The following is a 27,115-nucleotide window of genomic DNA, read 5'->3' as shown; positions in this document are numbered from 1 at the left end:
TATTCTTGTATATAGGGGCAGTATTATAGTAGTTATATTCTTGTATATAGGAGCAGTATTATAGTAGTTATATTCTTGTATATAGGGGCAGTATTATAGTAGTTATATTCTTGTATATAGGAGGCAGTATTATAGTAGTTATATTCTTGTATATAGGGGCAGTATTATAGTAGTTATATTCTTGTATATAGGGAGCAGTATTATAGTAGTTATATTCTTGTATATAGCGGCAGTATTATAGTAGTTATATTCTTGTATATAGTGGCAGTATTATAGTAGTTATATTCTTGTATATAGGGGCAGTATTATAGTAGTTATATTCTTGTATATAGGAGCATTATTATAGTAGTTATATTCTTGTGTATAGGGGGCGGTATTATAGTAGTTATATTCTTGTATATAGGGGGCAGTATTATAGTAGTTATATTCTTGTATATAGGGGGCAGTATTATAGTAGTTATATTCTTGTATATAGGGGCAGTATTATAGTAGTTATATTCTTGTATATAGGGGGCAGTATTATAGTAGTTATGTCTCTATTATAGATGCAGTCTCCTGGGGGATGTCTATTATAGATGCGGTCTCTTGGGGATGTCTCTATTACAGATGCAGTCTCTTGGGGATGTCTCTATTACAGATGCAGTCTCTTGGGGATGTCTCTATTACAGATGCCGTCTCTTGGGTGATGTCTCTATTATAGATGCGGCCTCCTGGGTGATGTCTCTCTTACAGATGCAGTCTCTTGGGGGATGTCTCTATTACACATGCAGTCTCTTGGGGGATGTCTCTATTATAGATGCAGTCTCTTGGTGATGTCTCTATTACAGATGCAGTCTCTACAGATGTCTCTATTACAGATGCAGTCTCTTGGTGATGTCTCTATTATAGCTGCAGTCTCTTGGGGATGTCTCTATTACAGATGCAGTCTCTTGGGGATGTCTCTATTACAGATGCAGTCTCTTGGGGCTGTCTCTATTACAGATGCAGTCTCTTGGGGATGTCTCTATTACAGATGCAGTCTCTTGGGGATGTCTCTATTACAGATGTGGTCTCTTGGTGATGTCTCTATTACAGATGCAGTCTCTTGGGGATGTCTCTATTACAGATGCAGTCTCTTGGGGATGTCTCTATTACAGATGCGGTCTCTTGGGGATGTCTCTATTATAGATGCAGTCTCTTGGTGATGTCTCTATTACAGATGCAGTCTCTTGGGGATGTCTCTATTACAGATGCGGTCTCTTGGGGATGTCTCTATTATAGATGCAGTCTCTTGGTGATGTCTCTATTATAGATGCAGTCTCTTGGGGATGTCTCTATTACAGATGCGGTCTCTTGGGGATGTCTCTATTATAGATGCAGTCTCTTGGGGGATGTCTCTATTACAGATGCGGTCTCTTGGGGATGTCTCTGTTACAGATGCAGTCTCTTGGTGATGTCTCTATTACAGATGCAGTCTCTTGGGGATGTCTCTATTACAGATGCGGTCTCTTGGGGATGTCTCTATTACAGATTCTCTATTAGATTGAGGTCTGGGCTGTGACTCGGCCGTTCCAGGACACTTCCATGTTCCCCGGTGCACCCTCCAGTGCAGGTTTAGCCGGATGTTGAGGGTGATTGTCCTGCTGGACGTCCGTCCTCTTCTTAAATCTCCGGCAAACTGAAACAGGATTTTTTTCAGCAATGCCCTGTAGTTACTGTCACCCATCTTTCCTTTACTCCTGAGCGGTTCTCCAGTCCCTGCCCCCACAGATTGACGCTGCCCCCACCGCGTGTCATTGTGGGATATAGACACGCGCACCCACAACTGTTCCGTTTTTAGTTGTTTTTTTTTAGTTGTTGTTTTTTTTTAAACATTGTAACAATTTGGACATTTTTTAAGGTCTATTACATGAAATCAAAAGTAAAATCGAGTTTAATTTCTGTCTGTAATGGAACAAAACACGAAAAACACTGGGGGGGGGGGGGGGGGGTGGATGAATACCCTCACAAGGCACCGAATGTTCTATATTATAAATATGTAGCTCTATCGCCCTCTTGTGGTGATAGACGTGAAATACAGTAACAACTCAAATTGTGAATTTAGTATAAGGGGTCGCCCCACAAAAACCAAATTATCACTTATTCACATGAAAGATGATAAATGTATGATCATTACTGGACCCCCAGCAATCAAAAGAACAAGGGTCTCCTGTCTGGAGTGGTTGGGATTCCCTAAAGGACTTACAAATATAATCAGAGCGCTATGATACAGTGACTCCACCAGCAGAATAGTGAGTGCAGCTCTGGAGTATAATACAGGATGTAACTCAGGATCAGTACAGGATAAGTAATGTAATGTATGTACACAGTGACTCCACCAGCAGAATAGTGAGTGCAGCTCTGGAGTATAATACAGGATATAACTCAGGATCAGTACAGGATAAGTAATGTAATGTATGTACACAGTGACTCCACCAGCAGAATAGTGAGTGCAGCTCTGGAGTATAATACAGGATATAACTCAGGATCAGTACAGGATAAGTAATGTAATGTATGTAGACATTGACTCCACCAGCAGAATAGTGAGTGCAGCTCTGGAGTATAATACAGGATGTAACTCAGGATCAGTACAGGATAAGTAATGTAATGTATGTACACAGTGACTCCACCAGCAGAATAGTGAGTGCAGCTCTGGAATATAATACAGGATGTAACTCAGGATCAGTACAGGATAAGTAATATAATGTATGTACACAGTGACTCCACCAGCAGAATAGTGAGTACAGCTCTGGAGTATAATACAGGATGTAACTCAGGATCAGTACAGGATAAGTAATGTAATGTATGTACACAGTGACTCCACCAGCAGAATAGTGAGTGCAGCTCTGGAGTATAATACAGGATGTAACTCAGGATCAGTACAGGTTAAGTAATGTAATGTATGTACACAGTGACTCCACCGGCAGAATAGTGAGTGCAGCTCTGGAGTATAATACAAGATGTAACTCAGGATCAGTACAGGATTAGTAATGTAATGTATGTACACAGTGACTCCACCAGCAGAATAGTCAGTGCAGCTCTGGAGTGGGTGGAGTAGGAGGTGTGGAGAGAGCTGCTGAGACTACCGTGCAGGCCTTGGATCCAGGGACTTTCCTTATTCTATCTGCCCAGGCCTCATACCATCTGCCTGGGCTTGGAAAGTACCCTGAGGGGGGTTCCATCCTAGGATGGAGCCTCAGACCTCTACCTCCCGGAGCATGCCAGCGGGGGGTAGAGGGTCATCCCAGCTGGCTGGGAATATGCAAACAGTCGCGGGGGTGAGGAGATCATCTCGGGGCAAGGCTGTCCTGGCTCCCCCTGACGCTGGAACCCTGGATAAGGGTATGGAGACGCGGTCCGGCAGGGTGATCGAGGTGTTGTCATCTGGAGAAGGACCAGCGCCGTCCGGACATTTGGATGACGGTCGTGTGGAGGAATGGGGACAGCTGAGGACCGGAGAGACGGTGGAGAACTTCAGCTCCCGTCTGGCTATGCGGTTGGAGGAGTATCGGGACCTCAGGAAGTCGCTGCAACGGCTCCGTGCGGACTTGGCGGTCGCCAGAGGAAGGGCTGCAAAATGCACAGGAGGTAAGAGGTCCCGATACCTTTTAAATGTGAAATCCTTGTTGGAGGAAATAAAAGAAGTGGAAGAGAGACGTGAGGAGATTTTGGCAGGCGGAGGGGTGTTTGGTGAAAAATTAAAAAATGAAGAGAGGTTTGCCGAGATGGCAGAACCTATAAAAATAGAAAGTGTGGAGGAAGACAGCAGAGCCCCAGACACAACAAAGGAAATTGTGGGGGAGAAAATGGAGCATGAGAATGTAAAGTCCAGAGAAGGCTCAGATTCTGAGGCACCCAGGAGCAGTGAGGAGGAGGAGGGTGGACTCACAGCTGGGAGAAATCAGGAGAGTTTTGATACTGACAGTGAGCGGCCTCCAGGATTACTCACTCAGATCCGTAACGTGGAGTCGCCGGTATCCTTCCAGGGATTTTGTTTCGGTGCGGAGTTACCCGCAGAGGAGGAAAAGCAAAAGAAAAAAAAATTTAAGAAGAAAAAAAAGACAAAGGAAAAAAAATCTGCTGAAGGTTCATTTAAAATGGTGTATACAGCAAGATCCTTCCTGTGCTCTGAGCCTGATGAAAGTCAGGATCAGAGCGCAGGTCCCGCAAGACCCCCAGCTCAAGCCTCTGCAGTGGGGCTGGAGCGGGAATGCGGGGAGAGTGTTACGGGTCCGGCATTAGAACACGTGGTGGTCAAAATGGCGCCGGACGCCAACCCCTGCAAAGGGGGCGGTACTGGTGGCCTGGTGACGCCAGGGGGTGTGTCCCCGTGTCCGGTTAATGGCGAGCCCGGGAAACTGGTCTCTGATGCGAGTCAGCGGTCTGGAGAACGGGTAAACCAGAAACCGGATGTGGTGTCTGAAAGCCGGAAGTCTGTCGGTGTCGCAGTAAAGCCGTCAGACGTTCCGGACAAGGGCGGTCACAGAGGGGGCTCCGGCTCTGTTGGCCACTCCTCTGTGGGAGGGGGGAGTGGTCCGGCGCCGGAGGCGGCTCCAGTGACATCAGTGGCTCCTTCGTCCGCATCACTGAAAAGTGGTGTAGGCGAGAAGGGGGCTGCTGGCGTCGGGGGCGGCGGTGGCCCCTTTCCCAAAAATGTTCCGCACATAGAAAAGATGGAGGTTAATGAGGCGGAGGGCACAGCGGGGACACCGCTTATAACATCTGGTGGCGTCCCTGCAAAGGTGCCTGATGATGCGGAGACTGAAGCAGTGTCTACCCACACAAAATGTACAGGAAAAATACATAACATAGGACCAGGCCTGGCCAGAAGGATGACTGCAGGGGGACCTGGTGGGTTAAATAAAAAAGTTGCGGCTGTGGATGTGGGAACTGCTGGGGGTATGCAGGTGTCTGTAAATAAAGTTGCTGGAGTGTCTGCTGGTAATGGGGTGTTGAGTGCTGTGTCTGTGGGTGGTGAGGTGGTGGGTGGTGGGGATGGGGTATCAACCAGGGGCAATGGGCCTGGCGCTCCTCTTGCTGTGACATCCGGCAGGTCTTATGCTGGTGTGGCAGCGGGGGGACAGCGGGCCCACCCATCTTCATCCTCAAGGTCCGGGGACGGTAACTTGCAACAACGTCTCTTGGACGCTTTAAGAGAGGGAAAGCAAACCCTAACCATAGGGGGAGTGCAGAAGGACCTGTCTTTCTGGATAGACAGATATGGTCTAAATGCCTTCCGAGAGCAACGAGGAGATCAGTGGTCGCTCCCAACAGCCGGGCAGGCTGTAGCCAGGAGGAATGTGGTCCGTCTCCGGTGGCGTGGCAATGATGCGTGCCCTCCCAGAAAGAGGGTGGTGGAGCTGCTGCTGGGGATGGGCTTCAAGGCGAGTGACATCTTTGCCTTGATACATCCTCATGGCTCGGTCGAGTTTGACATCAGCTTTGTTCACCTAGGGGGCCTTGAGGTCTTCTGGGGGAACTACGAGCTGATGAAGGACGAGCCTGGCTGGCGAGACTTTGCTGCACAAGCAATTTCTCGCCAAAGTGGTCCCAAGAGAGTGACCGTTCTTACCCGTAATGAGTCACTCTCTTGTATTGATATCATGACCTGGTTGGGAAGGTACGGAGAGGTAGTAGAGATGCCACGGAAGAACATGGATGAGTTTGGCATCTGGTCAGGGGCCTGGACGTTCATGGTTAAATTAAAGCGTCTGGGACAGACGGTGTCCCACATACCATCGTCTGCTTTCCTGGGAAGAGATCGGATCCTTGTCTTCTACCAGGGGCAGCCGAAGTTGTGTCACCGGTGTGGCGACCCCTCACATTTGAGTGCAGGCTGCAAGGTGCAGAAGTGTGCTCATTGTGGGGGGATTGGTCATCTAGCCGCATCGTGTGACCGTATTCGGTGCAACCTGTGTGGTGACTTAGGTCACCCGTTCAGTCGGTGTCCTCGCTCTGTTGTCAATGCTTGTTCCAAACCTGCGGAGGATGAAAGGAGGGAGGCCTCCGTGGGTGAGGGTGCGGGCAGGGACGATGGGGCACAGGGGCAAGGGAAGAATGCAAAGAAGGGTCCCCCTTCTCTCCAGAGAAGGGCGGAGAAGCGAAGGAAGGAGAGGATTTGGAGGGCGCTCCAGGAAACTGGGACAACCTCTGATTCGGATCTGGATGCCCCCCCTGAATCTGATGCCCCTGGGGAGGCCGAATTGAATGGGGAGATGAGGAGGATCCAAAGGGAGCAGAGGGCTGAGGACTCTCAGTCCTCCCACTATGAAAGTGTGGGAGAGGAAGAGAGGACTCAGCCTACAGCAAAAGGGACACCGGGCAAAACCCAAGGGCCAAATACATCTGGCCCCGCCCTGGCCCAGGAAGGTAAATCCTGTACCCCCCTGGTGCGCTCTACTGATCGATACCATGCTCTCGTGGACATTCCAGCCTCTCATACTAAGAGGGAGGGCATGGTAGGGCACCCTAGAGTCGTTGAGCCTCCCCTGCTGCAGGGGCCGTTGCCCCCAGAGGGGGAGGTTGACCCGGTACTTGGGGATGAAGATGGGAATAGGGTGGTGAATATGGACTCCTCAGTTTGCAAGAAGCGAGGCAAAGAAGGGGGGTCCTCATCAGATAGAGGGGGGGGTGGGAAGAAGAAAGCCGTCTAACTCAAACATCCATGATGGCGGCACCCACTCCGTTGACGCTGGCATCAATTAACGTTGCCAGCATTAAGTCAGATAGGGCGAGATTTGCAGCCTTTGATTTTCTTGGCCGAGTTGAAGCCGACATTTTGTTTTTACAGGAGACCAGGCTGTCACTTTTGGCAGACGTCGTTAAATCTAGGAGGGAGTGGCGACGCGGGCCCTCCTACTGGTCTCTTGCGGCTGAGCCCTATAGCGGAGTGGCGGTCCTTTTCACCGCACCGGTAACATGCCGACGGATGATTGAGTTAGAAATGGGGAGGTGCTTGATCTTAGATGTCCTCATGAGGGGACAGGAATTAAGACTAATCAATATATACGGACCCCAGAGCAAATGGGACCGTAAAAGTCTCTTCATGAGGATTAAGCCTTTCCTTTTTTCAGGTCGACAAGTTATCTTTGGAGGGGACTTCAATACTGTCGTGAGGCCCCGAGATAGAGGAGGTTCCGGAGATAAAAAATTGACCTACGATAGTGTAGCATTAAAAAATATAGTTAGCGATGCTCGCCTGGTGGATATCCACATCAGGCATACCCCAGGCCACTCGGGTTTCACCTATCGTAGAGGTAGTTGTAGGTCTAGGATAGACAGGTTTTTTTTGAAGGAGGAAGCCATCTCTTCACCAGTGTCCGTTGTTGAGGTGGAGTTCTCCGATCACTGTATGATTATTTTCTCTTTGAACATTGCAGAGTCCCTCCAGATGGGAAGAGGTATATGGAGGCTGAATTCTACTCTCTTGGAAGAAGCGGAGATAAGACAGGCCTTTGAGGATTTTCTTCAGAGCCAGGTACCTTTGTTGGATCTCAGTGGTACTAAGTCTGAGTGGTGGGAGTTGTTTAAAGTCCGGGTGGCAGGATTTTTCCGCAGGCTCTCGAGCCTCAGGTCCATGAGTAGGTACCGCCTATATCAGGAACTGAGGAGGAAACTCGAACATCTGGTCTCAACCAGGGGTAGTGGGGAGGAGATCTCCGTGGTGAAAGCTTTGCTCAGGAGGTGTCAGTATGATAGGCACACATCTTTAGTTCTTGAGAGGGATTTCGGGAGGTACCGCTCGCCCGACCCCTACAGGAACTGTAAGATGTCAGTGAGTCGTAAGGTTGTGACAGGACTGATTGATAGTACAGGATCTCTGAAGAGATCCAAATCAGGGATCTTGGAGGTCGTCAGATCCTTCTACTCGCACCTCTTGGGGAAGCAAGATCCAAACCGAGACGAGATGTCGGCTTTCCTGGCTGAAACCATCCCTGAGCCAGGGGTAGACCCCTCTCTCGGTGTTTTGATAGACTCGATCAAGGAAGAGGAAGTGGGATTGGCGATTGATGGGCTTGCCCTCAAAAAATCGCCAGGGCCGGATGGCTTAACATCCGAGTTTTATAAGACTTTTAAAGGAACCCTAGTTCCCCTCTTGACTGAGGTGTTTAATGAGTGCCTTTCCTCGGGTACTTTGCCAATGTCAATGAGGAGGTCGGCCTTGATCGTTTTATCGAAGGGTAAAGACTCGACCCGTATTGAGAATTGGCGTCCCATAGCGCTGCTCAATACGGACAGAAAGGTTCTCGCAAAGGTGCTGTTTAATCGGCTGGTGAAGTTTGCATCCCGGCTCCTTTCGCCGGTCCAGCATTGCTCTGTTCCAGGCCGCAGCACATTTAGTGCTGTCCTCAGTGTCAGAGAGGCAGTGGAGCAGGGAAATTCTGGTCGGTGGGAGGGGTACATCCTGTCCTTGGACCAGGCCAAGGCTTTTGACCGGGTGGACCACGAGTACCTCTGGTCGGTCCTTCTGAGGTACGGCCTACCGGGGGGGTTTGTCAATTGGCTACAGACCTTATACACTGGGGCTGAGACTTTTGCGCTGGTGAACGGTTGGGTTGGAACCCCCTTTGAGGTTGGGTCTGGTGTCCGCCAGGGTTGTCCCTTGAGCCCTTTGCTATATGCGTTCGCAATTGATCCTTTTCTTAAAAGGATCGATCGTGGGCCATTGGCGGGAGTCGGGGCCGGCCTGGAGGGGCCGGAGGCCACTCAGAGGGTGGTTGCGTACGCAGACGACGTCTCCATTTTTGTCTCCTCGAGAGGGGAGGCAGAGTGGGTGATGTCGGAAGTGGAGCGTTACTCATTGGCATCTGGGTCCAAGATCAACCGGGATAAGTGCAAAAGTCTCTGGCTGGGAGGAGGAGATCCTGGTTTTGATCTCCCGGACACCCTTCCAGAGCCTCAGGGGTCTGCTAAGATCTTAGGAGTCGAATTTGGCCCGGGTGATTACCCCAAGAAGAACTGGGAGGATAGGCTGAATCTAGTTGCCCAGAAGGTCGACCAATGGAAGGGTTGGTCTTTAACCCTGAGGGAAAGGGTTCACTTGGCCAAGGCCTACCTGGTGCCCATGTTGCTTTACCTGGGCAGTGTGTGCATCTTGCCAGAACCTCTCTGGACTCGGGTCTATAGCCTGTTCTTCCAGCTGTTATGGGGGAACAGGCTCAACCTAATCAAGAGGGAGGTTACTTACCTACCAAGGACACTAGGCGGGTTAGGTATGGTTAACCCGGTGGTGTTCCTAGTGAACACCTTTGTTAAGATCAACCTGGCAAACCTCTGGCAAGAGAGGGCTCCTTGGTGGATATCCTCCTGCAGGGGGTGGTTTCGGCCTTTCTTCCAGGAATGGGAGAGAGGAGGGCAAGTGAAAGACCTGCGTACACCTCACGGACATCTCCCGGCTTATGCCACCCTGGCGCTGAAGATTGTTCGCCGGTGGGGTCTGGAGGTGTGGGAGATCAGGACCATGTCGAGAAAATTTCTTGACAGGAGGGTCCTGATGACCCACTTCCAGAAGCCCCTGGCGCTCAAAGACTGCCCAAGTAGTGACCTCGGGGTGGGATTAAAACTTTTAAATTCAGCGAGGATTCCCCAGAAGTTTTGGGATCTGGCTTGGCGTTGCTTCCATGGGAGACTGTATGTGAGGGACAATCTAAAGTGCAGAAGCTCTGATGATCGGGATTGCCCCCGGGAGGAGTGTGGCGGAGTGCTGGAAAGCATGGAGCATTTCCTGCTTCATTGCCCTTTCAATACAGAGGTATACAAAAGGGTGGGAGCCTCCATTGGTTGGCCAGGCCTAACCAGCCTCTCCTATGCTGGGTGGGCCTATGGAGTGTTCGGAGACCTCGGTGGTAGGGACCATTGCACCTTGTTTCTAGTCAGTATAGTGGTCAGGCACTTTATGTGGAATGCACGATGTCTAGTTTCTACCCAGAAGAAAATCCTCCTAGTGGATGAGGTTGTTAGCAATATCATGGGTGACCTGGTGAAGGTGCATTCTTTGGAGGTTGGCAGATTGGGAGCATCCAAAGCCTCTCGTCTTTGGAGGGGCTTTTCCTTTTGGGTGCCTTAATGTGTCTGCCTTCATGAGGGAGGGGGAGTCGTCACCGGTGCTCAACTGGAGGTGGGGGTCTGCGTTCCGCTGAGGCACCAATAAAAAATGGAATAAGGGAAAGGTGAGGGTCAGCATAGGGTCAGCTTTCAATAGGGTCAAGAAAGGGCTAGTAATAGGGTAAGGAGATAGGGCAAGCGATAGGGAGGGTGCAGCGGTGGACGTGGTACCTTGGCCTCTGGGGGGGAGCTGGGGGGGCTTTCCCTTCTCTCTATCTGGTGATGGGCTAGGTAAGCACTGGAAGACTTTTGTTTTGTTTAGGATTGAAATGGCAGGAAAAAGGTTTACAAGCGACCGAACTTGGTGCTTTCGGGTACGGTGTATTTTGTATATGGTTTGGTATTTGGACAGGTTGGTGACGTGTATTGTATTATAATGTAGAAATGTTGTTAGAATAGGGATAGACTTAAGGGGGTTAATAGATAGGTTGGGAGGGGGTCGGGGGGGGGGGGGGGGGGTTTGCCTGACCCAGCCCCGGACTATGCGGACATGGGAGGACATGGGGCGGGGGGGCTGGGCTGGGGTGTTGGGTGTGGTGGTGGGGGCCAGCATCTGGACTATGCGGACGTGAGAGGACATGAGGCGAGATGCTGGCTGGGGTGGTGGAGTTTAGGTAAGAAGGGTAAGGTTAGGGAAAGTCAGGATGTGTATAGTGTGATTAAAAAATATATATATATAAAAAAAAAAAAAAAAAAATTGGGATTAGTATTATTATATTTTGGATTTTTGGGGTTATTATTATTATTATTTTATTATTATTATGTTGTTTCTTTAGGCCCTTGGTTGACGCGGGTCGGGGGATTTTCTGTTGGTACTTTGGATTACGTTTATATGATGTTTGTATATATTCTAGTTATTGTTTAGTTTCGGATGAAGTGTAGATGTAAGTATATAAGAGTGGGGTGTATGTGGCCGGGTCTGGTATCGTTTTCTCTTCTCATATACAGAGATGTATATAAGAAAATTTGTTTATAAGAATTGGGTTGTGACTTTTTGGTTATATGGAATTAGTTATGTATTTGTTTTTCAGTTTATGTTTTGTAAATTTATATAAAATAAAGAGATACAGGATGTAACTCAGGATCAGTACAGGATAAGTAATGTAATGTATGTACACAGTGAATCCACCAGCAGAATAGTGAGTGCAGCTCTGGAGTATAATACAGGATGTAACTCAGGATCAGTACAGAATAAGTAATGTATGTATGTACACAGTGACTCCACCAGCAGAATAGTGAGTGCAGCTCTGCAGTATAATACAGGATGTAACTCAGGATCAGTACAGGATAAGTAATGTAATGTATGTATACAGTGACTCCACCAGCAGAATAGTGAGTGCAGCTCTGGAGTATAATACAGGATATAACTCAGGATCAGTACAGGATAAGTAATGTAATGTATGTACACAGTGACTCCTCCAGCAGAATAGTGAGTGCAGCTCTGGAGTATAATACAGGATGTAACTCAGGATCAGTACAGGATAAGTAATGTAATGTATGTACACAGTGACTCCACCAGCAGAATAGTGAGTGCAGCTCTGGAGTATAATACAGGATGTAACTCAGGATCAGTACAGGATAAGTAATGTAATGTATGTACACAGTGACTCCACCAGCAGAATAGTGAGTGCAGCTCTGGAGTATAATACAGGATGTAACTCAGGATCAGTACAGGATAAGTAATGTAATGTATGTACACAGTGACTCCACCAGCAGAATAGTGAGTGCAGCTCTGGAGTATAATACAGGATATAACTCAGGATCAGTACAGGATAAGTAATGTAATGTATGTACACAGTGACTCCTCCAGCAGAATAGTGAGTGCAGCTCTGGAGTATAATACAGGATGTAACTCAGGATCAGTACAGGATAAGTAATGTAATGTATGTACACAGTGACTCCACCAGCAGAATAGTGAGTGCAGCTCTGGAGTATAATACAGGATGTAACTCAGGATCAGTACAGGATAAGTAATGTAATGTATGTACACAGTGACTCCTCCAGCAGAATAGTGAGTGCAGCTCTGGAGTATAATACAGGATGTAACTCAGGATCAGTACAGGATAAGTAATGTAATGTATGTACACAGTGACTCCACCAGCAGAATAGTGAGTGCAGCTCTGGAGTATAATACAGGATAAGTAATGTAATGTATGTACACGGTGACTCAGTTTAGTCTTACTCTCTAACTGTACAGGGAGGGGCAGTGTAAGGATGTTGTGTGAGGCGGCGGTGCCCAGGAGAGCATCTGCACATCTGGTCTGAGGGGAGTTTTTATTTAGGGGGTCTGTATTTGTTAAGTAGTTCTAGTGGGGGCCCCCCATGTCCCGGCTTCCGGGCTTGCCTGCCATTGTAACATACATATATACGTACTCTCTCTGTTGCTAAGTTGCATCCGCTACGGCTCCGGATTCAACGCTGGGTCTTGACGCCGGTTAATGTCGGGACGTTGTATGTGCGGCGCAAATAATTTTCTGATGCTGAATAACGTCAGAGGGGAAGAAAAAACAATTCAGGAGCGAGGTGAGTGAGTATGAATACTGTGTTCTGGGGCCCTGTATCTAATCCTATCATGTGTGATACTGTCTTCTGGGGCCTTGTATCTAATCCTATCATGTGTGATACTGTCTGCTGAGCTGTGTATCTAATCCTATCATGTGTGATACTGTCTGCTGAGCTGTGTATCTAATCCTACCATGTGTGATACTGTCTGCTGAGCTGTGTATCTAATCCTATCATGTGTGATACTGTCTGCTGAGCTGTGTATCTAATCCTATCATGTGTGATACTGTCTGCTGAGCTGTGTATCTAATCCTATCATGTGTGATACTGTCTGCTGAGCTGTGTATCTAATCCTATCATGTGTGATACTGTCTGCTGAGCCGCTGTATCTAATCCTATCATGTGTGATACGGTCTGCTGAGCCGTGTATCTAATCCTATCATGTGTGATACTGTCTGCTGAGCCGCTGTATCTAATCCTATCATGTGTGATACGGTCTGCTGAGCTGTGTATCTAATCCCATCATGTGTGATACTGTCTGCTGAGCCGTGTATCTAATCCTATCATGTGTGATACTGTCTGCTGAGCCGCTGTATCTAATCCTATCATGTGTGATACTGTCTGCTGAGCTGTGTATCTAATCCTATCATGTGTGATACTGTCTGCTGAGCCACTGTATCTAATCCTATCATGTGTGATACTGTCTGCTGAGCCACTGTATCTAATCCTATCATGTGTAATACTGTCTGCTGAGCCGTGTATCTAATCCTATCATGTGTGATACTGTCTACTCAGCATGTGTATCTAATCCTATCATGTGTGATACTGTCTGCTGAGCCGTGTATCTAATACTATCATGTGTGATACTGTCTGCTGAGCTGTGTATCTGATCCTATCATGTGTGATACTGTCTACTGAGCCGTGTATCTAATCCTACCATGTGTTTATGAAGTAATTATATCAGACGGTCACCCCCAGGAATCCTCCTCTTGTTCTTTGCGGGGTCCCTGGTGTTTGCCGGGTCAGTCCGGGTCGTGTGGCGCTCGGTCGGGCGCAGTATTTGGGGCCCGCGGTGTTTATTTGATTATTTATTATTCGTTTATTTTATTAGATATTTTTCGCCGTTCATATATTTATTTTTTCGCTTCGCTGTTTCGCACAATTCTTACATCGATGGTGATTTTTGTGAGGTGCGGTGGGGGGCACCATTAACTCTTTGCATGCTCCCCGGGCGTGCCTGGACCTTGTATTTATGAAGGGGTCACATGCACTATTAGTAATTCAGAGGCCGCAGTTTGGAGGCATTTTCTGTACATAATTACTAATGTGACCGTGTTTTAGCGCCTGTATTATAGACGCAGGACCCGGACTCCTTGGTGAACTTTATTTTAACCGTGGCGGTCCGGCTCTTGTGGCCACATTACAGCAGTCTGAATGAGGTCTAACAATGAAAGCGTTTTTCTTTGACTTCTCCAGACATTAATAAAACCACCTACATGATGCGGGTGACAATCCATTATAATTCCAGTAGATGGCGCTCCAGGACTACAATTCAATGCCAGTAACAAACATGTCCGTCCGCATTAACATTCGATTCCTCTTCCCTTAGATAAAATGGCCGCTGAGGGTATCATGTCTCCGCCCCTCTGCGCTGTCAGTGACAGGATATCCGGTTAGGTGCGCATGTGACGCTCGTGTAGGCTGGAGGATGGCGGTGGACGTGAGGCTGCCTGTTGCTCGGAAACAAGTCAATGAAGGTCTGACGACGGATAAGAGCTGGCACCTTGTGGCCCCCGGGGACACCATCACCACGGACACTGGGTTTATGAGGTGCGGGGCCGGGGCTGCTGGGAGTTGTAGTCTCAGTTCTCCCCCTGATTGTTGTTATTGTGTTTTAGTCGCAGTATTGGCCCCCAAGTCTGTTCTGTGTCACATGTAGATGGCGGGGCCACTATGACTGAAGCTCCGTCCTGAGCGAGAATGTAGTCCCCATTAAAACGTGGCCGCTGTGAGGGATTCGCTGTTTTTTCTGTTGCTTTATGTGGAATGTCCACAAATGCGCACCATGCCTCCATAGTGCCACGTTAAATGCCCCCGTGTGACAAGCGGCGCGTCCAGTGTGCCCCCTGTGTGTAAATTGGCGGTGCCAGAGTGCCCTCCCGTTTCTGCGTGATAAGCGGCATGTCCAGAGTGCCCCCCATGTCATAAGTGGCCCCGCCAGAGTTCCGCCCTCCCCGCGTCGTCTGCTGCGTCTCTGTAGCGGTGTCGCTGTTTTATTGACTATATATAATCTGTCCCTCCTCTTCCTTGGGGCACCTCCTGCCGTCTTGGGTTGCAGGTTGGACCCCCGTTGTCTGGACATGTCGTGTATTGGTCAGAATCCCCCTTTATGTCGTGTCTGCCGGGATGTAACTCTCACCCCTAAGGATCAGGTCTATATTTCGGAATTGCAGCCGTCTGACTGGTTGGCTAAGATCACGCAGTCCGTCAGATGTACGGGGCCGAGCTGTAATACTGACCACGCCATACATACTAATATCGGGGGCAGTCATTGGCCTTGCAGCGCTTTGTATGTATTGTGTGAGAACTTGCATAGAGAGGCCGGGCATGAGAACGCTGCTCTAAGAAAGTCTCCGCAAAGGTGCAGTTTCCCTTTAAGCCTCGTTCACCTGTTCACTAACCCGTCTCCATATTTCCTCCAGAGGCCATGGAACCTACATGGAAGATGACAAGCTGTTGGCGTCTGTAGCCGGCATGGTGGAGAGAGTCAACAAGCTGATATGTGTCCGAGCCCTGAAGACGAGGTGAATGTGAGGAGAGGGCGGAGGTCAAACTGGCGGAGTGATGGTGACCGGACGACTAATACAATAATGTGTATCCAGATCTCCATAATCACTGCATTGTCTCTCCTTCATTCTAGATACAATGGAGAAGTTGGTGACATAGTGGTGGGAAGAATAACGGAGGTAAACAACTATAATACTGCCCCCTATATACAAGAATATAACTACTATAATACTGCCCCCTATATACAGGAATATAACTACTATAATACTGCTCCCTATATACAAGAATATAACTACTATAATACTGCCTCTATATACAAGAATATAACTACTATAACACTGCCCCCTATATACAAGAATATAACTACTATAATACTGCTCCCTATATACAAGAATATAACTACTGTAATACTGCTCCTATATACAAGAATATAACTACTATAACACTGCCCCCTATGTACAAGAATATAACTACTATAATACTGCCCCGATATACAAAAATATAACTACTATAATACTGCTCCTATATACAAGAATATAACTACTATAATACTGCTTCTATATACAAGAATATAACTACTATAATACTGCCCCTATATACAAGAATATAACTACTATAATACTGCCTCCTATATACAAGAATATAACTACTATAATACTGCCCCCTATATACAAGAATATAACTACTATAATACTGCTCCCTATACACAAGAATATAACTACTATAATACTGCTCCTATATACAAGAATATAACTACTATAATACTGCTTCCTATATACAAGAATATAACTACTATAATAATGCTCCTATATACAAGAATATAACTACTATAATACTGCTCCTATATACAAGAATATAACTACTATAATACTGCCATCTATGTACAAGAATATAACTACTATAATACTGCCCCCTATATACAAGAATATAACTACTATAATACTGCTCCTATATACAAGAATATAACTACTATAATACTGCTCCCTATATACAAGAATATAACTACTATAATACTGCTCCTATATACAAGAATATAACTACTATAATACTGCCTCCCTATATACAAGAATATAACTACTATAATACTGCCTCCTATATACAAGAATATAACTACTATAATACTGCTCCCTATATACAAGAATATAACTACTATAATACTGCCCCCTATATACAGGAATATAATTACTATAATACTGCCCCTATATACAAGAATATAACTACTATAATACTGCCCCTATATACAGGAATATAACTACTATAATACTGCCCCTATATACAAGAATATAACTACTATAATACTGCCCCCTATATACAGGAATATAATTACTATAATACTGCCCCTATATACAAGAATATAACTACTATAATACTGCCCCGATATACAAAAATATAACTACTATAATACTGCTCCTATATACAAGAATATAACTACTATAATACTGCTCCTATATACAAGAATATAACTACTATAATACTGCTTCCTATATACAAGAATATAACTACTATAATAATGCTCCTATATACAAGAATATAACTACTATAATACTGCTCCTATATACAAGAATATAACTACTATAATACTGCCATCTATGTACAAGAATATAACTACTATAATACTGCCCCCTATATACAAGAATATAACTACTATAATACTGCTCCTATATACAAGAATATAACTACTATAATACTGCTCCCTATATACAAGAATATAACTACTATAATACTGCTCCTATATACAAGAATATAACTACTATAATACTGCCTCCCTATATACAAGAATATAACTACTATAATACTGCCTCCTATATACAAGAATATAACTACTATAATACTGCTCCCTATATACAAGAATATAACTACTATAATACTGCTCCTATATACAAGAATATAACTACTATAATACTGCTCCTATGTACAAGAATATAACTACTATAATACTGCCCCTATATACAAGAATATAACTACTATAATACTGCCCCTATATACAAGAATATAACTACTATAATACTGCCTCCCTATATACAAGAATATAACTACTATAATACTGCCTCCCTATATACAAGAATATAACTACTATAATACTGCCTCCCTATATACAAGAATATAACTACTATAATACTGCCCCTATATACAAGAATATAACTACTATAATACTGCCTCCTATATACAAAAATATAACTACTATAATACTGCTCCTATATACAAGAATATAACTACTATAATACTGCTCCTATATACAAGAATATAACTACTATAATACTGCCTCCTATATACAAAAATATAACTACTATAATACTGCTCCTATATACAAGAATATAACTACTATAATACTGCCCCTATATACAGGAATATAACTACTATAATACTGCCTCCTATATACAAGAATATAACTACTATAATACTGCCCCTATATACAAGAATATAACTACTATAATACTGCTCCTATGTACAAGAATATAACTACTATAATACTGCTCCTATATACAAGAATATAACTACTATAATACTGCCTCCTATATACAAGAATAGAACTACTATAATACTGCCTCCTATATACAAGAATATAACTACTATAATACTGCTCCTATGTACAAGAATATAACTACTATAATACTGCCCCTATACACAAGAATATAACTACTATAATACTGCCCCTATACACAAGAATATAACTACTGTAATACTGTGCCCTATGTACAAGACTATAACTACTATAATACTGCTCCTATATACAAGAATATAACTACTTTAACACTGCCCCTATATACAAGAATATAACTACTATAATACTGCCTCCTATGTATAAGAATATAACTACTATAATACTGCTCCTATATACAAGAATAACTACTATAATACTGCCCCTATATACAAGAATATAACTACTATAATACTGCTCCTATATACAAGAATATAACTACTATAATACTGCCCCCTATATACAAGAATATAACTACTATAATACTGCCCCCTATATACAAGAATATAACTACTATAATACTGCTCCTATATACAAGAATATAACTACTTTAACACTGCCCCTATATACAAGAATATAACTACTATAATACTGCCTCCTATATATAAGAATATAACTACTATAATACTGCTCCCTATATACAAGAATATAACTACTATAATACTGCCTCCTATATACAAGAATATAACTACTTTAACACTGCCCCTATATACAAGAATATAACTACTATAATACTGCCTCCTATATACAAGAACATAACTACTATAATACTGCTCCCTATATACAAGAATATAACTACTATAATACTGCCCCCTGTATACAAGAATATAACTACTATAATACTGCTCCTATATACAAGAATATAACTACTTTAACACTGCCCCTATATACAAGAATATAACTACTATAATACTGCCTCCTATATATAAGAATATAACTACTATAATACTGCTCCTATATACAAGAACATAACTACTATAATACTGCTCCCTATATACAAGAATATAACTACTATAATACTGCCTCCTATATATAAGAATATAACTACTATAATACTGCCTCCTATATATAAGAATATAACTACTATAATACTGCTCCTATATACAAGAATATACCTACTATAATACTGCTCCTATATACAAGAATATAACTACTATAATACTGCCTCCTATATACAAGAATATAACTACTATAATACTGCCCCTATATACAAGAATATAACTACTATAATACTGCCTCCTATATACAAGAATATAACTACTATAATACTGCTCCCTATATACAAGAATATAACTACTATAATACTGCCCCCTATATACAAGAATATAACTACTATAATACTGCCCCCTATATACAAGAATATAACTACTATAATACTGCTCCCTATATACAAGAATATAACTACTATAATACTGCCCCCTATATACAAGAATATAACTACTATAATACTGCCTCCTATATACAAGAATATAACTACTATAATACTGCTCCCTATATACAAGAATATAACTACTATAATACTGCCCCCTATATACAAGAATATAACCACTATAATACTGCCTCCTATATACAAGAATATAACTACTATAATACTGCCTCCTATATACAAGAATATAACTACTATAATACTGCCCCTATATACAAGAATATAACTACTATAATACTGCCTCCTATATACAAGAATATAACTACTATAATACTGCTCCCTATATACAAGAATATAACTACTATAATACTGCCCCCTATATACAAGAATATAACTACTATAATACTGCCCCCTATATACAAGAATATAACTACTATAATACTGCTCCCTATATACAAGAATATAACTACTATAATACTGCCCCCTATATACAAGAATATAACTACTATAATACTGCCTCCTATATACAAGAATATAACTACTATAATACTGCCCCCTATATACAAGAATATAACCACTATAATACTGCCTCCTATATACAAGAATATAACTACTATAATACTGCCCCCTATAAACAAGAATATAACTACTATAATACTGCTCCCTATATACAAGAATATAACTACTATAATACTGCCCCCTATATACAAGAATATAACTACTATAATACTGCCCCCTATATACAAGAATATAACTACTATAATACTGCCCCCTATATACAAGAATATAACTACTATAATACTGCCCCTATATACAAGAATATAACTACTATAATACTGCCCCTATATACAAGAATATAACTACTATAATACTGCTCCTATATACAAGAATATAACTACTATAATACTGCTCCTATATACAAGAATATAACTACTATAATACTGCTCCTATATACAAGAATATATCTACTATAATACTGCCCCCTATATACAAGAATATAACTACTATAATACTGCTCCTATATACAAGAATATAACTACTATAATACTGCTCCTATATACAGGAATATAACTACTATAATACTGCTCCTATATACAGGAATATAACTACTATAATACTGCCTCCTATATACAAGAATATAACTACTATAATACTGCCCTATATACAAGAATATAACTACTATAATACTGCCCCTATATACAAGAATATAACTACTATAATACTGCCCCCTATATACAAGAATATAACTACTATAATACTGCCCCTATATACAAGAATATAACTACTATAATACTGCCCCTATATACAAGAATATAACTACTATAATACTGCCCCCTATATACAAGAATATAACTACTATAATACTGACCCTATATACAAGAATATAACTACTATAATACTGCTCCTATATACAAGAATATAACTACTATAATACTGCCCCCTATGTACAAGAATATAACTACTATAATACTGCCCCCTATATACAAGAATATAACTACTATAATACTGCTCCTATATACAAGAACTACTATAATACTGCCCCCTATATACAAGAATATAACTACTATAATACGGCCTCTATATACAAGAATATAACTACTATAATACTGACCCTATATACAAGAATATAACTACTATAATACTGCCCCCTATATACAAGAATAACTACTATAATACTGCTCCTATATACAAGAATATAACTACTATAATACTGCCCCCTATATACAAGAATATAACTACTATAATACTGCTCCCTATATACAAGAATATAACTACTATAATACTGCTCCTATATACAAGAATATAACTACTATAATACTGCCCCCTGTGGTTTGTTGTAGGTGCAGCAGAAGCGGTGGAAAGTGGACACGAAGTCGCGCTTGGACTCTGTGTTGCTGCTGTCGGCGGTTAATCTTCCTGGGGGGGAGCTGGTGAGTTGGCCGCTCCCTCGTCTTGATATTAGTATATTTTTTGTGTCGCTTTTGCTGCGGTTTTCTCTTTGTGAGATTGTGGGTGTGAGATCTTGCAGCCCGGCCTCAGATCTGCGCAGGTATTTGCCGCTGCTTATGTATTGGGGTTTTGTATTTATTGCGCTGCTACTAATCCGCCGCTAATCTACTGTGGGCGCGCGGCTTAAGCGTGTTCTCCTCTGTGCCCGGCTTATCTCGTGTCGTGTCTTTCAGAGAAGGAGGTCGGCTGAGGATGAACTGGCGATGAGGAGCTACCTGCAGGAAGGAGATCTGATCAGCGTATCCTCTATGTACCACTGCAGGGATGCGGTATTGGGCTCTGTTCACACTGCTGCCATGACCTCCGTTTTACAGCAGCTATGACAAGTCCATTTTGTAAAGGATCCCAATGGATCCCATTGAGTTTGATTGGTTTCTGACGTAATACAGCTGATGGTTTGTTCCATTTGTATCCAGTCTAGACAATAGTCCGGATTCCACATTGATCCGTTTTATCTTCACTGATACACTGTAAGGGTATGTTCACACGGCCTATTTACGGACGTAATTCGGGCGTTTTTGCCCCGAATTACGCCCGAAAATAGCGCCTCAATAGCGCTGACAAACATCTGCCCATTGAAAGCAATGGGCAGACGTTTGTCTGTTCACACGAGGCGTATATTTACGCGCCGCTGTCAAATGACGGCGCGTAACTAGACGCCCGCGTCAAAGAAGTGACCTGTCACTTCTTTGGCCGTAATTGGAGCCGCTATTCATTGACTCCAATGAATAGCAGCGCTAATTACGGCCGTAATTGACGCGGCGTTCAAGCGCCTGCACATGCCGGTACGGCTGAAATTACGGGGATGTTTTCAGGCTGAAACATCCCCGTAATTTCAGCCGTTACGGACCCCCGCCGTGTGAACATACCCTAACAATCCAGACATCTAGTAACCTACAATGTATCAATCTGAAGTCCAGTCTGTTTACCTCAAAGGATTGTCTAGACTGGACACAACTGTAACAATCCCTCAGATGTGACCAGTATTGGGGTCAGGATGTGGTGTTAGCATTTGTATATAAATTAGAATGTTCACAATCACTGACAGCAAGCAGGGTTCGTAGAAATGGAAACACACGTTCCACAACTTTTTGCATGACACTGGAGAACCCCTTTAAAAAATAGCTGCTCGGAGAAGGTCTGTAGTGGTTTTCAGTGTCTAGTTGTAAAGAAAAATATTCCTATTCACTGACTGTAAGCGGAGATCTTGAATATGGTTAAGAGTTGAAGCCGAAGTCTATTTTCAGTGTCCAAGCTTTATTCCAGAAAACCTCATTCATGTGAATCTGCTCAGTTAGACCTTTCATGTGGTCACTACTGTAGAGCATTGACTGAGACACGAGGCGCCGCTTATCTCGGAGGCTAGAAATGATTGGAACGGTTAAAGCCCCTTTCTCTTATAGCAGATGTGGGGGTACAAGGCTGTTCCCTATGGCTTTATAGGCATATCATGGTTTTTGGGGATATTCGTTGACCGTGCCGCTGTTCCTTGACTTGCTCTCTCAGGCGGAGGTGCAGGCGGTGTACTCGGACGGCGCGCTGTCTCTACACACTCGCAGTCTGAAGTACGGCAAGGTAAGGTATCCCGCTGTGAGAGTCGTATCTGTGTGTCCGCTGCGCCCCCCTCTGGACAGTCTTTTTGCTCTTAGCTCGGACAGGGCGTCCTGGTGCAGGTGTCGCCATCGCTGATAAAGCGCCGCAAGACCCACTTCCATAATCTCCCCTGCGGAACCTCCGTCATCCTGGGGAACAACGGCTTCATCTGGCTCTACCCAACTCCGCAGCAGACCGAGGAGGAGGCCGGGGGGTTCATCACCAATCTAGAGGTAACGCCCAATATTTTATATATAGAACATTCCAAGCCGGATTAAAGAGGCGCCGCAGCACATCCGAGCGTTCAGTGACGGGTCCTCCTGTGAGTACCGCTGACCATTGGTGGTCCCAGTCGCCGGCCAGATTGGTCCAAACTGAACCACGCTGCCTGGGATGGCTGCAGCAGGTCTTCTGATTGGTCAGCTGATAGCGGGGCTCCACCTACTGGTCGTATGGGATCTGCACTTTTCTGTGCAGGGGAAATTCTATAAGGCCACATGCACACGACCGTGCCCTCAATCACAGCCCGCGCTTGCGGGCACGGCCGGCCGCTGACTGACAGCCGCATTTTGGGCCGTGCTCCCATACAAAGTATGGGAGCACGGCCCGCAAAATGCGAAAGAACGGACATGTTCCATAATTCCCGGAACATTTCCACGGCACTGACACCCTTCCGTAGTGCTACGGAAAGGTGTCCGTGTTCAATGAAAGTGAATGGCTCCGTTTTTGCGGTCCGCAAAAACGGAGGTTTTTTGCTGTCGTGTGCATGGGGCCTAACTCTGTGATATTATACGTGGTCATGCCAGAGCCGCTTCATGTAGCGCCTCTTCACCCTCGCTAATAGAGAAGGGGAGGGGTGTTCCAACATGGCGGAGCTTCCTCTTTAGTGTTCATTGACATATAGGATATAATAAAAGTTTAAGCAATTTTCTAACATTTTGGGGCAGATTTAGGCCCCATGAACACGAACGTAAAAACGCCCGTAATTACGGCACGTTTTTACGGGCCCATGGACTTCTATTGGCCACGGATACCTCCCCGTATAATTACGGGAAGGTGCCCGGGCCGTTGAAAAATATAGAACATGTCCTATTTCAGGCCGTAATTACGGCACGGGCAGCCCATAGAAGTCTATGGGGCTCCTGTAATTACGGGAGGGTTGCTAGGCAACGTCAGGGGATAGTCACTGTCCAGGGTGCTGAAAGAGTTAAGCGATCGGCAGTAACTGTTTCTGCACCCTGGACAGTGACTACCGATCACAATATACAGCAACCTGTAAAAAAAAAAAAAAGATGTTCATACTTACCCAGAACTACCTGCTTCTTCCTCCAGTCCGGCCTCCTGGGATGATGTTTCAGCCCATGTGACCGCTGCGGTCAATCACAGGCTGCAGCGGTCACATGGACTGCCGCGTCATCCAGGGATGTCGGGCTGGATGTGAAGAGAGGGACGCGTCACCAAGACAATGGCCGGGTAAGTATGAATTTCTTTTACTTTTATTACGGAAAGGGTTGCCCCTTCTCTTTATCCTGCAATGATAGAGAGAAGGGGCTGCCGATTACTGCAGTGTAATTTTGCAGCGAAAACGTGCCCTTAAATACGGGTGACACCGGACCCGTATTGTACGGGCACGGGTCCGTAACTACTGGTGCAATACGGGTCGAATACGTGTGACCAAGGACCCGTATTTACGGGAGGACAAAAATACGTTTGTGTGCATGAGGCCTTACTTAGACGCCGTCATGGTGCAGACTTTGCTGGAGTAAAACATAACACATTTATTAAGAGGCGCATGCGTTTTAATAAAGATGGCGCATTTTTACCTGTAAATCTGTCAGTGGCCCCGCCCCGTCGGGCTAACTCCACCCATTCTTCAAAAGCAGCAAATGTTAGCGCTGATATTAGCGACCTTTTTAATGGCACAAATCTGCAGATCTAATATTTAGACACAGCTGAGGGTTTGTTACAGTTGTGTCCAGCTACACAATTCTCTGCGAGATTAGCGGCCCGGGTTCCAGACTGATACATTGTAACAAACTATCAGGACAGGAGAGAGGTTTCTGCTGCTGATGTGTTTAGGCCACGGAGAGTTGTTTAGACTGCATACAACTGTAACAAACCTTCAGCTGTGAGAAGTCTCAGATCAGAACAGGTTTTGGTTTTTTTCAGCTCTTGAATGAAAATAATGAAAATATTAGATGGAAACAGAACTGTATTGTACAATGAATAAGAGATCTTGTGTTTCTGCAGCCGATCCCGCTGTCTGACCGGGGAGTGATCTCTCGTCTGAGGAACTGTATCCTGGCCCTGACCTCCCAGAAGATGTTACTGTATGACACCAGCATCATGTACTGCTACGAAGCGTCTCTGCCCCACCAGGTACGTGGACTATGCCACAGATCTTCTGGGACCCCCACTGATAGAACGAAGGGGGTCACAAGGAAGTGGTCATATCAGCCCAGACCTCTGCCCATAGATGTGTTACAACTGTCAGTCCAGAAATAGGAGCATGCGCCTAATATTTTAATAGGGATAAGCAGCGCCATATTAGATGTTGCCGCTTATCAGTACTATATTATATGGTTAATATCCAACCTGCGAAATCTGTCGGGTAAGTGTTTAAAGTCTTGTGTTTATTCACCGCTATGGTGTGATGGGACCTGCCGGCGGTGCTGCAGGGACTTCCGAGACTCCAGGGATATTGCAGCACATCCCTAATATATTGGAAGTCGCTCGTTGTAACTCCGTTTGTCTGGCAGATTAAGGATCTCCTGAAGTTGGAGGTTATAGAAGATCTAGTGCTGGAGACCAGACAGCGTCTTGTGGAGCAGGAAGGATAGTGTGTGGAATCCTCAGACCGTCGCCACGGAAACCTCCACGTTCTGCAGTGATACAATGTGTCCTCCATCCGCTCCCGAGACGTGCGCTACAGCCAGACCCAAACTGAAGATTTCCTCCCATCCAATCACCATCCTGATATTTTTACTTTTGAAAAAACTGTTTCGGAATAATAGATGACAAGGAAAGATGATTGGTTGAGGATGTATAGAAGTAATGTAAAAAGCTGTTTAATGCTGCAGGGTCCTGCTCCCCTTCCCCCGCACACAGTGATCGACACCCTCATAGAGAGCCTGAGTCTCCTGTATGTCATGAGGGGGGGGGATCCTATGCGGGAGTTCGGGCCTGCGTCCATCAGATGTTCATGGCATATACATAGATCCCGTGGATGTGCCATATCTAAGGCCCTGTTCACACACCATTTTTTGATGCGACAAATTGCTAAAAATTGCCCGAAACCGCTTCCTATTGATTTCAATGGGAGGCGGAGGTGTTTTTTCTGCGAGCTGAAAAAAAAAAAAAAAAGTTTGCAGGGGAAAAGAAGCGACCGCTATTTATTCGCGTGTTTCGGTCTCTGACCTCCCATTGACCTCAATGGGAGGCTGAGAAAGTGTTTTTTTGCGGCATTGAGAGTGCAGGCAGGTCTAAATCTGCCTCCGAATTCCTGAAGTATTTAGGAGTCAGATTTTTCCGCCTGCAAAAAAACTCGGTGTGAACTGGATGGAATATTCCTTTAAGTGGTTATTACATGAAAATACTCAATCCTAGAAAACTATATATCCCTGAGCTCAGCCCATCCTCCCCCCGGTGGCTACCGGCCAGATCTGTAGCTGGTCCGAAATCCAATAAACTCTATTAGGAGGTTGCAGAACATTGTGTTTCCCAAAAATGAAGCTTTATGCCGTAAGACTGGGGGGGTCGGTCAGTAGCTGGACCACTGGTGTATATAATGGACAGGACTATTATAGTGTCATCTGTACGGACAACCATGTCAGCTCCACTACATTTCCTCTCTGTAGGAAGCTGCGTGTGTATCACTTTAAGAGGCTCGTAGCACTGCGGTAAATATATTTGCATACAGTTAAGCGGCGCCGCCGCCAGATAAAGCTGCTGATTCTGCGCAGCGACGTCATGAATTACCGACCCGCGTCTCGATTACATGTTAAAGCTTCGGAGTAGAGGCCGATGTCTGCAGCTCTCCTGAATGGACATGGGGGGGGGGGGGGGGGGGGGAGAGAGAGAATAGAGATGGGGGGGGCGCATACTATATATTGACCCGCTCGTGGTGTATTTTTTATAATGGACGCTGTTATTTTGTACAAATTGAGTGTTTTCTGTTTGCTGAGATGTTTTGTCGTCTCTTTGTATCAGGATTTATATACAGAACATTTACGTTTCACGTTTGGTTTTTTCAATGA

The 27,115-nt window shown here is 44.5% G+C and overlaps 1 protein-coding gene across 1 annotated transcript; it reads left to right on the top strand.

Moving 5' to 3' along the window:
- Positions 1–14,277: 14,277 nt before the first annotated feature.
- On the top strand, positions 14,278–26,911 carry EXOSC2 (exosome component 2). The gene is made up of 9 exons (XM_075848331.1): positions 14,278–14,454; positions 15,327–15,428; positions 15,545–15,590; positions 21,098–21,187; positions 21,440–21,505; positions 22,773–22,841; positions 22,916–23,092; positions 25,110–25,238; positions 25,619–26,911. Exons 1-9 carry the CDS (start codon positions 14,333–14,335, stop codon positions 25,697–25,699), a joined length of 882 nt encoding a protein of 293 aa, XP_075704446.1. The 5' UTR covers positions 14,278–14,332; the 3' UTR covers positions 25,700–26,911.
- The last annotated feature ends 204 nt before the right edge of the window (positions 26,912–27,115 follow it).

Source organism: Rhinoderma darwinii, unplaced genomic scaffold (genome assembly GCF_050947455.1).
Source record: "Rhinoderma darwinii isolate aRhiDar2 unplaced genomic scaffold, aRhiDar2.hap1 Scaffold_36, whole genome shotgun sequence".
NCBI lineage: Eukaryota > Metazoa > Chordata > Amphibia > Anura > Rhinodermatidae > Rhinoderma > Rhinoderma darwinii.
The sequence above is the reverse complement of the archived record's forward strand: the minus strand, read 5'-3'. Positions and strand labels throughout refer to the sequence as shown.